This window comes from Mus pahari, chromosome 6, assembly GCF_900095145.1.
Source record: "Mus pahari chromosome 6, PAHARI_EIJ_v1.1, whole genome shotgun sequence".
Taxonomy (NCBI): domain Eukaryota; kingdom Metazoa; phylum Chordata; class Mammalia; order Rodentia; family Muridae; genus Mus; species Mus pahari.
The window spans coordinates 100,570,872-100,584,547 of NC_034595.1; the positions used below are offsets into that span (position 1 = coordinate 100,570,872).

At 46.7% G+C, this 13,676-nt stretch overlaps 1 protein-coding gene across 4 annotated transcripts in view; it reads left to right on the forward strand.

Moving 5' to 3' along the window:
- Clstn1 (calsyntenin 1) overlaps nucleotides 1-13,676 on the forward strand; it is a 56,818-nt gene that overhangs the window by 31,480 nt on the left and 11,662 nt on the right. For 2 of the 4 annotated variants that reach the window (XM_021199684.1, XM_029539733.1), the window contains exons 2-9: nucleotides 2,401-2,523; nucleotides 3,210-3,239; nucleotides 4,323-4,518; nucleotides 6,178-6,386; nucleotides 8,876-9,025; nucleotides 9,138-9,323; nucleotides 11,758-12,006; nucleotides 12,308-12,429. In XM_021199684.1, the coding sequence (XP_021055343.1) occupies nucleotides 2,401-2,523; nucleotides 3,210-3,239; nucleotides 4,323-4,518; nucleotides 6,178-6,386; nucleotides 8,876-9,025; nucleotides 9,138-9,323; nucleotides 11,758-12,006; nucleotides 12,308-12,429 (1,265 nt within the window). The remainder of the gene's footprint in view (nucleotides 1-2,400; nucleotides 2,524-3,209; nucleotides 3,240-4,322; nucleotides 4,519-6,177; nucleotides 6,387-8,875; nucleotides 9,026-9,137; nucleotides 9,324-11,757; nucleotides 12,007-12,307; nucleotides 12,430-13,676) is intronic. The other 2 variants (XM_021199685.1, XM_029539734.1) reach the window with 1 other exon arrangement.

Consider the following 13,676-nt stretch of genomic DNA (forward strand, 5'->3'; position numbering starts at 1 on the left):
TGTACTCACTTATTTTTGACTAGTCTAACTACGAAGCCCTTGCTACCCCTGGAACTTGGGATCCTCTTTCCTCTGCCTCCTGAATTTGCAGAATATTGTGGGCATGTGACACTATGCCTAAGTAGAAATTGAGAACATAGTCGCAGGTACTTTTCCACCCCGAGCATCTTAACGGGGGCTGCTGATACTCCTTTCGTAGCCAGGGGGTGGGCTAGAAGTTATTTTTCAAAGCATAATTTCAAAAAAACAAACAAACAAAAAACAAAAACAAAAACAAAGCATAATTTCAAGCATGAAAACCCTAGCACCTGCTGCCACCTGGTGGCAGCACTCCAGGATTGCAGAGCCTTTGATGGATCAAGATTCAGTTTGTCTTGGATTTTATAGGTTCACTTATAGTTGAAATGCATTAAAGATGGTTGAAACTTATAGGATGGCCAGCATAGGTATTCTGATATAGCATGCATACGTCAAATTCATTCTTTCAGCCAATGGATTTTTACACATAGAAGATATAAAACAGAAGAGGAAGACGTGTCGAGGCGAGTGTGATTGGTGTTGGGCTCTGTGGCACATAGTGGATCTGAAAATAACCTGGCAGAATCTCTTACTTGTGTGACTTGGGCAGGAGAGCCGCTTTCTTTAGCCCACAGAATTAGGATGTGCTGGGATAAGCTTTCCTGTTTGAAGTTAACCCTGAGGTTCACTGTTCTTACTGATTGTTCGTGTTTTTCTGAAACAGGGTTTTCTTGAGTGGCCCTGGCTATATTAGAACTCACTCTGTAGACCAGGCTGGCCTCAAACTCAGAAATCCACCTGCCTCTGCCTCACAAGTACTGGGATTAAGTCATGCACCACTGCCGCCTGGCATTCATAGATTCTAAAACCAAGTTTCCAATCATTAAGATCTGTAGTCACAAAGATCATTTTTGCCTGAAAGTAACCCCAGAAAACCCACACTCTTACAGGTGTGATCGTGAGGTTTGCTGTTAGGAATGTAGCCGGCTTTGATGTTCTGGCATGCAGTGGAGTGAAGCCCTAGGGCTTTGAGATGGCCGATGGGCTCCTTGACTTTGAGCCCATAATCTTCTGGTGGTTGGAGAGAGGATGATTACAGAAACATCAGTCACTTGTTTCTATAAATCTTTCATAATGCAAATTGAATGTGATGAAATATTAAAAATATCAGTCATTAATTATTGAAAAGTTCAGCCTCTGGAAATGGCTATATCTCTCCTTATACTGCCAGCTTAAAGGAGCAATTGAGGAATTGTGAATTACAAAATTAGAATCCCAGAGTAGTGGTGAAATGAATCGCCATAAAGTTATTTTCTCCTCTGAAATTTGTTAACCACTTTCAGCTGTAGCTTTTCTGTTACAGTGAGCCTGCCCATTCTGTGTTAGGACAGTACAGGAGCCCCACACTTCACTATGCTTACTATTTTTATATCCCTGTGGTTCTGGAAAAAGCAAGGTGACATCATGTTAAACTAAGAGTCTTATGGACTCAAGTGTTGGAATAAAATTCAATTTTATTATGCTTGTAATTTTATTAGTAAAGCAAAGCATCCATACAAGTTTGAATCAAATGTTGCTATTAGTTACAAGCCAAATTAATAGTTTGCCTTGTAAAATGGAAGATTGGAGAGGGATTCATTGATGTGCAGCTGTGATCCCAGCAGTTTGGGAGGCAGAAGCAGGAAGGTTAAATTTGAAACCAGACTAGGGTTTTCAGCTTGGAGAGAGAGAGATAGAGACAGAGACAGAGACAGAGAGACAGAGAGAACCCTAAAACTAGAGGATGATGAGATGTGTCTGAGTCTTCATTGTTTGTGAGCAGTTTGCCTCGGGCTGATCCCCCGAGTTGTCCCAGCTTCCTTCTTATTGTGATTCATATAAAATATACTGGGGTCTCAGCAGTGGNTGAGTTGCCCATCTCCCATTGCATAGTAGAAATGCCTTCTGTTCACTTGAGCCCTTTGATGAAGGCAGGCCCGTGCTGCTATGAGCTTTACTGGATTCTGTCAATGCCCTCAGGCATCCCTGCTATTGTGCCATCCCGTCCTGCCTCCATGGGGATGAAGGGTGGGAATGCTGACCCTCCTGAGGCTGCTCTGTCAGAGCTCATATCCTAGGAGTCTCTTGTGGAGGGAAGGAGTCAATTTTTGTCTTCATGATCTGGGTTAGAATTTAAGTGAGCACTCCCATAACCAAACCACAGGTCGCCCTTTTCAGATGATCAGTCTCTTTGCTCTCCTTGATTTAGGTGCCTCTGGTTTTGCTTTCCTGTGTGCACGTGCACTTGTGTGGAAGCTAGACGACACATGTTCATCTTCAAAGGCAGCAGAGCTCTGAAGCAGCGATCCCAATCTTACCATGTTTTCCTTTTTCTCCCACCAGTTAACAAGCACAAACCATGGCTCGAGCCCACCTACCACGGGATAGTCACCGAGAACGATAACACGGTGCTGCTAGACCCTCCCCTCATCGCCCTGGATAAAGATTCACCGCTCCGCTTTGCAGGTATGCAGGCCAGCTGTTCACTGTCCCCAAGCCTGGCCTGGAGAGGAAGCAACTTAAGTCTGGCTGGATGACTGGACCTCTCAGGAAGTGTTCTGGTAGCCAAGAGCTTTTGTGGCTCCAGGCACATCTTCTTCTTGTAGTCGTCCAGGTAGCAGACAGTAAGCCATGTTGCTGGTCAAAGGGAGAAATGCTTAACCTAACTGCATCATTATGTGCTCTGCCTTGGGCAGAGTAGTAACTCAGGCTGGGAATGTGGTAGCCTGGCACCACAAACCTTGCATTCAGAGCTCAGACCCATGTCACATGTTGAAGTGGTACATGCTTTTAGTCCCCTCAGCATTTGTGAGGTGGAAGCAGAGGGAAAGTCCTAATGACGGATTGGGGGATGGAGGGGTAAGGGGTGGGGGGGCGTTGGGTTGTCGGGAAGGGAAACCTTAACAGCATTGAATGTCTCATCCCTGAGTGAGTTCAGTTGTGAAGTTACATAGTTTATGGTAAGTAGGATTCAGAGTAGCAATGGGTGCCAGGAATTCTCTCCTAACAGTGTAGCAGCTGTGTGGTTAGCCTGTGTTGGCGACCTGTCCAGCTTTTCGAAGTAACAGTGTCGCAGCTCTGACTGTCTCCTTGTGATTCCCCAGTCGCTCTTTCCTGAATTACTGACATGGGTTTGTCTTTTTTCCCTTTAGAGAGTTTTGAGGTGACAGTCACCAAAGAAGGTGATGAAGGGTTCTTTGTCTCCCTTTTATGAATATTAACCCACTAACTTGTTTATAAAATTGGGAATCAGCCATTAAACAGAAGCAACTGCCATGCCGTTTCTCCCTATTTATCCTCCTAGTTTGTTTTTGTTTTTTTTTAAGTGTATTTATGGAAATTGTATGTAACCAGACCCTTGGTTAGAAATATCTAGAACTCAGACATCCATTTGAACTACATGTTCAGGACCACATGGTTTTGTTTACTTGGGCTTTCTTGCTTAGCACTGTTTTTCTCCTATTCATTGGACTTGTGGAAGAGCACAGTCTTGTTTTATATGAAATACATTTTGTAGCTTCACATATGCATCAAGGCATTAAATTTGTACTCCCACGGGCAGGCGTGGAACCTCGGACCTTTCTAACCAGGACAGTTTCGCAGAACTAGTGAAGTTCCCGGGCTGGCGTCCCTCTTAGGTTCCGTAGTGTGAAGCCCAGAGCTAAGGAAACCTAATACCCCTCCTGTAACAGACAGTGATACCAGCCGTTGAAATGGATGCCTGAAAACTTGGTATTTCTACTACTTTGATTTAGCGGTTTGTTTTGATTCCCTAATTTTAGCCAGGCTCATTGCACAGGAAGACTTTTTATTCTTTTTTTTTTTTTCCTTGACAGAATTTCTGTAATTATGATGCTGATTCCACGTCTTCTCTCGATGCTTAACTCTGTATTTTATCCTTTCCCAAACCCAAAGAGCTGCCGAGCGAGTGCTCGCTCGGGTCGCCTGGACAGCCTGGCCTTGGCTGTCACTCCTTTTACCTTCCGGCCATCCTAAGTGCTCCTGTGGAATGCCTGTCTTTGTTCTCTCTCTTGTATCCCTGCATGAATGGATGCAAAGTAAACCAGTTGCTTGGAAAGCCAGAGCGCTTCTAATAAAGCCCCCCGAACTCACCCGTGCTACCGCACAGTGTCCCCGCTTTGTCCACGGACCCTCCAGACCCCCTGGCTGCTAAGATGTTGTCGTCTATTTTCTTTGGGGGCGGAGGGCAATGTGCAGACGGTTCGAGGGGCAGATGGACTAACCCATTCCGGTTTACTCCCCAGGTGAGATTTGTGGCTTTAAAATTCACGGGCAGAATGTCCCCTTTGATGCCGTGGTAGTGGATAAGTCCACGGGTGAGGGAATAATCCGGTCAAAAGAGAAACTGGACTGTGAGCTACAGAAAGACTACACATTCACCATCCAGGCTTACGACTGCGGGAAGGGACCCGATGGCACCGGCGCGAAAAAGTCTCACAAGTACGTGGGCAGGACGGCGTCCAGAGAGAGCCGCCCAGGAGGGGAGTGCGCATGCGCGGGGGGGGGGGCAGTCAGGAGCTGGCCCCAGGAAGAGTACCGAGGGTTCTGTCGGGTGGGCTCCAGCCTGCATGTCCCCTTTAGTGTCCAGCTTCTGGGTAGAACCTGCTGGAAACAGGCTTTGGAATGAGAATGAATGGTTTATCCCACCGAGAATTCTCGGTACAGAAACTAAAGTCCCAGTGGGAAGAGCGGCTCATGCCTGTTCTTGGAAGGCTGAGGTAGACAGACAGACGCACAAGGTCCTCCTGTATTGACCTTTTCCCTAAGGAGATGGTTCTGTTATTTTTATTATTTCCTGTAAGCTGGCTAGCTTGTAGAGGAAGCAGACAGGCCTCCTCCATCCTGCGTGGAGTTCACGTGCCTCCTGCCAGCAGAGGGCGGAACTCCAACAGAAGAGACAAGTTTAAAAGTCTAGACTTTCCTCACCAGCCCTTCAACGCCACACAGATTTAATGTAGAGTACTGAGTCCCCTCAGTGTCTACACTCTGTGGGCCACAGACTGTCACAGGACATGGTAAGGGCACACCACATAGATGAGCGTGGGTCGGGATGCTTGCAGGTGAACAACATAGTGTGTTGCAGTGGTGAGAGTAATGTGTGACCGTCTCACACAGTGACGTTTTATTCATTGAGAAGAGTTTGAGTATGTGCTAAGGATGGACGGGGCTGTGCATATTACATGGGCTCTCTGCTACAGATCTGTCCTCTCAAAAGATGATGATACCTGGTAATCCAGAAGCCCCTGAAGCCCAAAGTGTCATCATTTGGAGGCTGGTTTGGTGGTGCCCAGAAGTGGCAGGGAGGGAAGGCTATAGGCCTGTGTTTGTATAATCTGGATGACATCCCAGTAGTGATGGCCTCCTTCAGAGGAGGGCAGAATTTCTTTGTTTTTACATGTGCGTGTAATGTGTGTGGATATCCTGGGGTGCGTGCCTGCGTTTCTCAGCTGCACTCAGCTTTCTGTGTGGAGATGGTCGGCCTCTCCCTGCAGATGGCGCTCACCTCACCGTTTTGGCCAGCCCAGCTTGCCAGCTTGTCCTGCAGTCCCACGCAGGGCATTACAGATGAGCAGGCATACCAGTCTCCCATTTCTGTGGGTGCTGGGACTCATCGCTCCTGCCTTTATACTTTCGTGGGAAGCGTTTCATCCACTGACCCACTTCTTTACCTCAGAATTTATTTTAGCTCATATACTGAAATTGTTAATCTGTTTTCTCACCCTTCTTCCTTTGGCTGAATGTTTATAAGATTCTGTAATAATGTATCTTAATTTCATGGCCAGAGAAAGTACATACCTGTTTGATGAATTCATCTCCCTTCATGTCTTGCCCCCACACTGAAAGAAAATCCTGTCTCTTTAGTTACACTGGTTTTCTGAGTCAGCCGCCTTAATCTCAGAGCGTGGAACAATCAGCTCGTGTCTGGGTTTTAACTTCCCATGTCTCTGTGCCAAACTAAACGGAATGTAATTCAGTTTATAGTCTGGCTTCATTGTAGGGAGCGCACAAAACAGTATCAGGAAAAGACTTGTTGCTTTTGGGGGGGAAAGGCAGGACAGACCCCCCCCCCCAACAACAACCTTCCCCCTTCTTGTCCAGAGCGACCGTGCATATCCAGGTGAACGACGTGAATGAGTACGCCCCCGTGTTCAAGGAGAAGTCGTACAAGGCGGCCGTGGTGGAGGGCAGGCAGCACGGCAGCATCCTCAGGGTGGAGGCTGTGGACGCAGACTGCTCCCCGCAGTTCAGCCAGATCTGCAGCTACGAGATACTCACCCCAGACGTGCCGTTCACTGTGGACAAAGACGGTAAGGACAGAGGAGCCTCGTGGGGCCTGGCCCCTCCCGTGAGGTCAGAGGCTACCCCGGCTTCCCCGTGCTGGCCCAGCACGGGAGCTTGCAGGCTGCTGCGAGTCTGGTCTGAAACCGCTCTCAAGCCTGGGCTCTTCGGGGATGTCCGTCTCCAACCCAATTCCTCATTTAATGTCAGTCTTCTTATTCCGTCCTCCTGCAGCTGGGTGTGTGGTCCCTGTAGTTATCTTTTACACACACCCTACATGAGTATCCAGTGCAGGGCTTTGTGCTTGCTAGGCAAATGTTCTCATACCGGGCTACGCTATAGCTCCTTTTGCCGCATCCTATAGGTGAGGGTTAGTTTGTCCATCCTTCCTTCCTCTTTCTTTCTCTCTAAAATTATTTTATTTTTACATAAAATAATGTAATGTTATTAAGTATACTAATTAAATAACATAAACTAATATAAAATTTATTTTAATATGTGTATTATATAAACATTTATTTATTTAGTTGGTTTTTTTTAAAAGATTTATTTATTTATTATATGTAAGTACACTATAGCTATCTTCAGACACTCCAGAAGAGGGAGTCAGATCTTGTTACAGATGGTTATGAGCCACCATGTGGTTGCTAGGATTTGAACTCCGGACCTTCAGAAAAGCAGTCGGGTGCTCTTACCCACTGAGCCATCTCACCAGCGCTATTTATTTAGTTTTTTTTGAGACAGGGTTTCTCTGTGTATCCCAGCTATCCTGAACTCACTCTGTAGACTTGGCTGGCCTCAAACTCACAGAGATAGGCCTGTCTCTGCCTCTCTCCCAAGTACTAGGACTAAAGGTGTGTGCCAGGCTAAACTATTATTTTTAATTACGTGTCTCTATGTAGATCCGTGCGTGGGAGTGCAGGTACATTGGGAGCCCAGAGGTGTAGCTGGAGTTGCAGGCATTTGCGAGCCATGCACTGTGGGTTCTGGGATGGGTCCTCTGGAAGAGCAGTGTGTGTTCTTAACTGAGCCAGAGTCTTCCTGTATAGCCTGAGGTGGTCTCACATCTGTTATTCTCCTGCCTCAGCCTGCTAATTGCTGGGATTGTAGCTAAGATGGGGGTTTATATCCTCCTTCCCCTGCCAGAACCTTGGCTCCTGAGTAACTGATGGGAGGAACATAAGAACTCAGCTTCTTTGCAGCTCGTGAAATAACTTCTCGATGTTAACACGCTGTCTCCGTCATAAGTTGACGCACACTGCAGTCTCTGGTAGAACCGTGCCTTTTGTATGTGAGACTTTGTTGGGTCAGGAGAGACAGCTCCACAGACCCACGACAGAGAGGACCTGCATTCAGTCTTTAGCACGCATATCAGGCTGCTCACAGCTACCTATAAATGTAGGTCCAGGAGAATCCAACACTCTCTTCTGGCATCTAAAGGCACCAGACACGTGTGTGGTGTATAGACATGCATGCAGGCACTCACACATATGTGAAATAAAAACAAACTCATTTAAATCAAAGGCCCTGTGTGTCCTGGAACTCACTCTGCAGCCAAGCTGGCCTGGACCTCAGGATCACCTGCTCCTGCCCTCGCCATCCCCCACTGCTGGGGTTAATGGCATGCACCACCATTTCCTGGCTCCTCAATGTTTTTTGTTTTTGTTTTTGTTTTTGAGGGAAGATAGTTTCATGCAGCTCGGGCTAGTCTTGCACTTGGTGTGTAGCTCAGTATGACCTTGAATTTTTAAATCTTCCTGCCTCTGCCTCTCAAGTGCTGGGATTCCAGGTGTGTGCAATGACTCTTGGTTTGTAGAGTCTGGCGGGGGAGGGGGCTCAAAGGGGGGGGGAGGGGGAGGGGGCTCAAAGCTACTTCTTCCATCCTATGTCCCCAGCCCTCAGATTTTCTTTAACAAAATAAATCTTTTAGAAGAAATATTTAATGAATATTTGGTGTTGTGTTGGTATTTGAACTACTTGTCATTTTGCCTTATTAAGTATAAAGTATTAAATGCTAATATAAAATCTGGGCAGGCAAGGCACCTCGACTAAAAGCACTTGACACCCAGACCTGATGATTTCAACCCCAGAGCCATGGCATAATGAGAGAACTAGCTCCTGAAGGTCATCCTGTGACCTCCACACACTGAGGAGGCGTGTGTACAACCACCCATACACCAAATGAAAGCGTTGTTAAAAAGTTAGGTCAATGGTACATGTCCTTAATCCCGTCACATGGGAGGTCAAGGTCTGGCCTGGCCTACATAATATGAGTTCCAGGACAGCCAGAGCTACACAGTTAAAACCAGTATAGAAAGAATACAAGAATAAGCGGGCGATGGGCTGTGTGGGTTCAAACAGTCCTGGCATTCTCAGGCGTGGAGTCCCTGTGTTCTTCAGCTCTGGCAGGACGGCAGAGTGCTGTGATCTCGGGACTCGGTTTACTTCAGGCTCTGTCTGTCCCTCCCTCACAGCTCAAGTAAAGATGGTTCGCACTGTTGCTTCCCTTTTCTGCCAGGTTATATTAAAAACACAGAGAAGCTAAACTATGGCAAAGAGCATCAGTATAAGCTCACAGTCACAGCCTATGACTGTGGGAAGAAAAGAGCCACCGAGGACGTCCTAGTGAAGATCAGCGTCAAGCCCACTTGCAGCCCCGGGTGGCAAGGTGAGCTGCCGTCCCTTTAGCTCCTACGTCCATTCTGAAGCGAACGCACCATAGAAAAACGTGGTTGTGAGCTTCCTTTCTTTCTCTCACGCCCATCCATGGGCCAACGCAGGCTGGAGCAGCAGAGTTGAGTATGAGCCCGGCACGGGTGCTTTGGCTGTCTTCCCGAGCATCCACTTGGAGACCTGTGACGAGCCTGTTGCCTCTGTGCAGGCCACAGTGGAGCTGGAGACCAGCCACATAGGGAAAGGCTGTGACCGAGATACCTACTCTGAGAAGTCCCTCCACCGGCTCTGTGGTAAGGAGGTCTGTTGTCTGGAGCCCTCAGTCTTAGGGAGGTGGGTTCCTTAGGAGCCCAGCCCTTGTGACTTGGTCAGTAAAATGATGGGTAGAACAGCCACGATGTTCTGAAGTGGCTTTTGCTGCCTTGCAGACTGGGTTTCATTCAGGATGGGCGTGGGGAGTATACAGACCCGCAGAATCAATTCAGAATTACATGTGTCTGCACTGAAGAGCCCGTGTTTCAAATACAGTAACGTCTATTGAGAGTCATCCAGGGATGGGTGATGTAAGAACAAGGAACCAGGTTTGGGGATGTGCTCTGTAATCAGCTATTCTAAAGGTTGCAGCAGGGGATCATTTGAGCCATGAGGTCTGGTTTAGGCCACATAGGGCACACTGTTTGAAAGGCACGTGCTTTACCTAATGCATGAGGCTCTGAGTTCAGTCCCAGCTTGAGAAGGGAGGACAAAATGTTTACCCTGACAGTATGTCCTGACGGTTGTAAATCTTCTCTTTGCTCTTTTTAAAATTATATATATATATTTTTTTTATTTTATGTGTGTGGGGGGGCATGTTTGGCGTGGTGTTCATGCAGAAGTCAGAGGATGTCTCATGATAGGATTTTCTCAGGTTCTGGGGACTGTGCTGAGTCACATCATTGCCTTCTCTCCTCTCCCTGTTCTTTGGTGCAGTAGTTCCAGTTCTAGTTTATCCTTAAGGTCAGAATCATCAGACACATAGATGCTTAGTCCTTGTCCCAGAGAGAGGATTAAGTAAATTACATTGTATCTATGCAGTGAAGTGCTATGCAGCCACTTTAAGTTGTGCTATAGAAGAATAAGGAGAAGGTACGTAAGTATGTATTGCAGATACAGCAGGATTCCAGTTTAATTAAAAAATACATTGTGGGCTGGAGGTGTGCCAAAGACGAGCCTCGGCTTGGAGAGGGGTGCTGAGGAAGGGGTGTATGGGAGCAGAGAAAGAAAGAACTCTTAAGTGAAATCGTGGTTACAGCCTGACAGTCTATGTTCTGCTCGAGACAGCTTTCCAGATAGATCTCTGCTTGAGACAGCTCTCTTAGACACAGCTTTCTTTAGGAGACAGCTCTCTGGTGCTAGAAAAAAAATGCTAAAAGCTCTCTGGATAGCTCATAGGTTTTACAATCAAAGTCAGAAAAGCTGCCAGAAAAAAAAAAAAAATCCCTGGATTTTCCAGCTAAGGCAAAATCCTGTTAGAGAAATCTAAAAGTAATTCTCAGGTTTTTCTGACCAAAAAAAAAAAAATATCAGAAAGCCAGAAAAAAAATCTAAAAACAGTTGTGTTAGCTCTCAAAGCAGTTCTTTCCCTGAGTTTGCTCAATCTCTTGCTGGCCAAAGCCCATATCAATTCAATCATTTACAGCAGGTTTACTCCTGATCATCCCACAAGTCAGCATTCCAGGACCCCAGCCCCTTGATTCTTAGAAAGAGACAGCAAGCACTTTTGCAAGTGAATTCAGAGACCTGACTATGGATGCAAGCACAAACTAGGTAGATGGCATCTGAGGCTGCCAGTCCTACCATGCCTGGGCTCTTGGGAAATTTTATATATATATATATTTTTTTTTTGAACTCATATTTTTTCATGGTTCCTTCCCACAGCCTTATAAAGGCTGTCCATATATGTGCATACCCATATACATGCATGCCCACATACATGCAAACATGTACACACATGCACACGCCACTCATATTTTCATAAAAAGGGATAGAAGTATTTACACACAAAAGTGTATATTTGGGCAGGAGCATCTAAAATAATTTTGTTGTTGTTTGTTTTGAAATAGGGTCTCACTGCAGTAGCTTTGGCTGGCCTGAATCTCTGAATCTCACTCTGTAACCCAGGCAATCTGAATGTACAGAGAGATGTCTGTCCTTGTCTCTGCCTCCAAAGGCCTATGTATCATGCCTGGCTATGTTTTATCTTCTTCATTCTTCTCCTTAAAACAAAATAAAAATCCACAGTTTGTGTTTTCGTGAGAGTGTGTGAGAGTGTCTATGGGTGTGCATATGAGAGAGTGTGTCCATGTGTGAGAATGTGCCTATATGAGTGTGTGTATGAGAGAGAGAGAGAGAGAGAGAGAGAGAGAGAGAGTGAGTGTGTGTGTGTGTGTGTGTGTGTGTGTGTGTTGATATTGGTGTTGGTGTTGGTATTTTGTGTCTCTCACTCTGTAGCCCAGGCAGGCTTTGAGCTTGGCAGCCCTGCCTCTCAGGTACTGAGATTACTGTCTGTGTACTATTACTATTACATTTTCATTAAGACAGGAAAAATGACTTACTTTTCAGGAAAAGCAAAACCAAATCCGAAAGTGTTCCTACCCTGAGCTGAGAGCCACCCCTTAGTGAGGCCCTGAACCACTCCCAAGCTCCCTGTTCCCCGTGGAACTCACAGTCCTGTCCCTGTGGTTTCAGGGGCTGCTGCTGGCACCTCGGAGCTGCTCCCGTCCCCAAGTAGCTCCTTCAACTGGACAGTGGGCCTCCCCACTGACAACGGCCACGACAGTGACCAGGTCTTTGAGTTCAATGGCACGCAGGCAGTGAGGATTCCAGACGGTGTTGTGACCCTTGACCCTAAAGAACCCTTTACAATCTCCGTGTGGATGCGGCATGGGCCTTTTGGCCGGAAGAAGGAGACAGTTCTCTGCAGTTCGGATAAAACAGGTTTGTTGTGTCCCCGGACTGACTGGTGTTCTTCAGAGTCTCCTCAGAGGGACTGGGTCCTCTGGCTACTCTCTGTTCTATGATGGGACACTTTGCCCTCAAGAGAGACAAGACCTAGCCTGGGGACGTATCAGTTTTACTCAGTAAAGCCCCTGTGTGTCTGTTTCTAATCCCTGTCTTGGCCCGACTGGAGGGTTCATTTGTGCAGATCGAATCTTTAAATCCATTGAGGAGCCAGTCCTTACTCTCCCCTTGGGCCTGAGGTTGGCAGTTTACCCACAGACACTGTCTGTCTTTGCAGATATGAACCGACACCATTATTCTCTCTACGTCCACGGGTGCAGACTCGTTTTCCTCCTCCGTCAGGACCCGTCTGAGGAGAAGAAATACAGGCCCGCGGAGTTCCACTGGAAGCTGAACCAAGTGAGTAACTGAACCTGGCCAGGTCTCATCTCTCTGGATGTGACAGCCTGAGGGACACTGGTCTGTGCATCCGTCGGCTACAGGATGGCCTATCAGACTCTTTAAGCTCCTTCCCCATGATGACCTTTCCCCATGTGTGCATTTTATACATAAAATACTAACATAAACAGTATGTTCTTTTGGGGCCTGAGAGATGGCTCCCCGGATAAAGGGACTTGCCACCAGGCCTGACAACCTGAGCTTGCTCCCCAGAGCTCATGCCCACAATGGAAGGAAAGCACTACCTCTTACAAGTTGTCCTCTGATGTGTATATATGTTGTGGCCCATGTGCACACATACACACTTTCAAAGTTAAAAAAGAATATTTGTTTTAAAGTGAAAGTGCAGTTATGGTTGACTGGATTACCTCCTGGTCACCTTAGTCACCGTTGTCTAAGGCTTGGCCTCCCAGATTGTACCAGGGAGCTCTAGACTGACTCAGCCCTTCAGAGGCACCAAAGATCCTTAAATGTTCAAGTGGCTGCCATCTTGGTGTCTTTCAGACACCACACAAACTGGTAGCTCAAGATGTTGTGTCTGGCGAGACCACAGAGCACCCCTCGCGGTGATGTCTTTGGGGGTCTGATTTCCCATCATCCCTGTGCTAAGGGAGGAGGAAGGCTGTTGAAATATCTCCGGTAAGGAAATGAAGTCAGCTCATGCTGTAAACCGAGACTCAAATAGCTTGTGAAGCGGGGAGGCTCTGGCTTAGCTGCGTCACTTGGTTCATGGAGTTGGGGGCAAAGAAAGACCAGGTCATTAGGTTAGGTGGGCCTGGGTTTGCTAAGATGTAACAACATTCTGTAAAACAGTTGTGAGATCCAGAAACACCAAGGTATCCATGAGAGGGGAACAGAGCCTATGATGTGCCCATCTTTCTGCTGTGGTTTTTATTTATGTAAATAATCCTTTCTCCAAAGCTTTTACTATATTTTTCCAAGAAGCTAAAGGAAAGTGTGCCGTGGAAAAAATTCTGTGCAGCAGAAGTGGATGCTGCAGGCTCTGCCTACTGTGGTGACTCGTGTAGGATCCCATGGCCACATATTTGTTAAAACTCCAGATTTATAAGGAAGACAGGGTAAAGCCCGCTCTTGGCCCTCCAAGGGCCTCTGCAGTGAGCAGCCCTTGTCAGCTTTGGTTTTTTTGTTTGTTTGTTTGTTTGTTTGTTTTTTAATTTTGTTTTTTTGTTTTTCGAGACAGGGTTTCT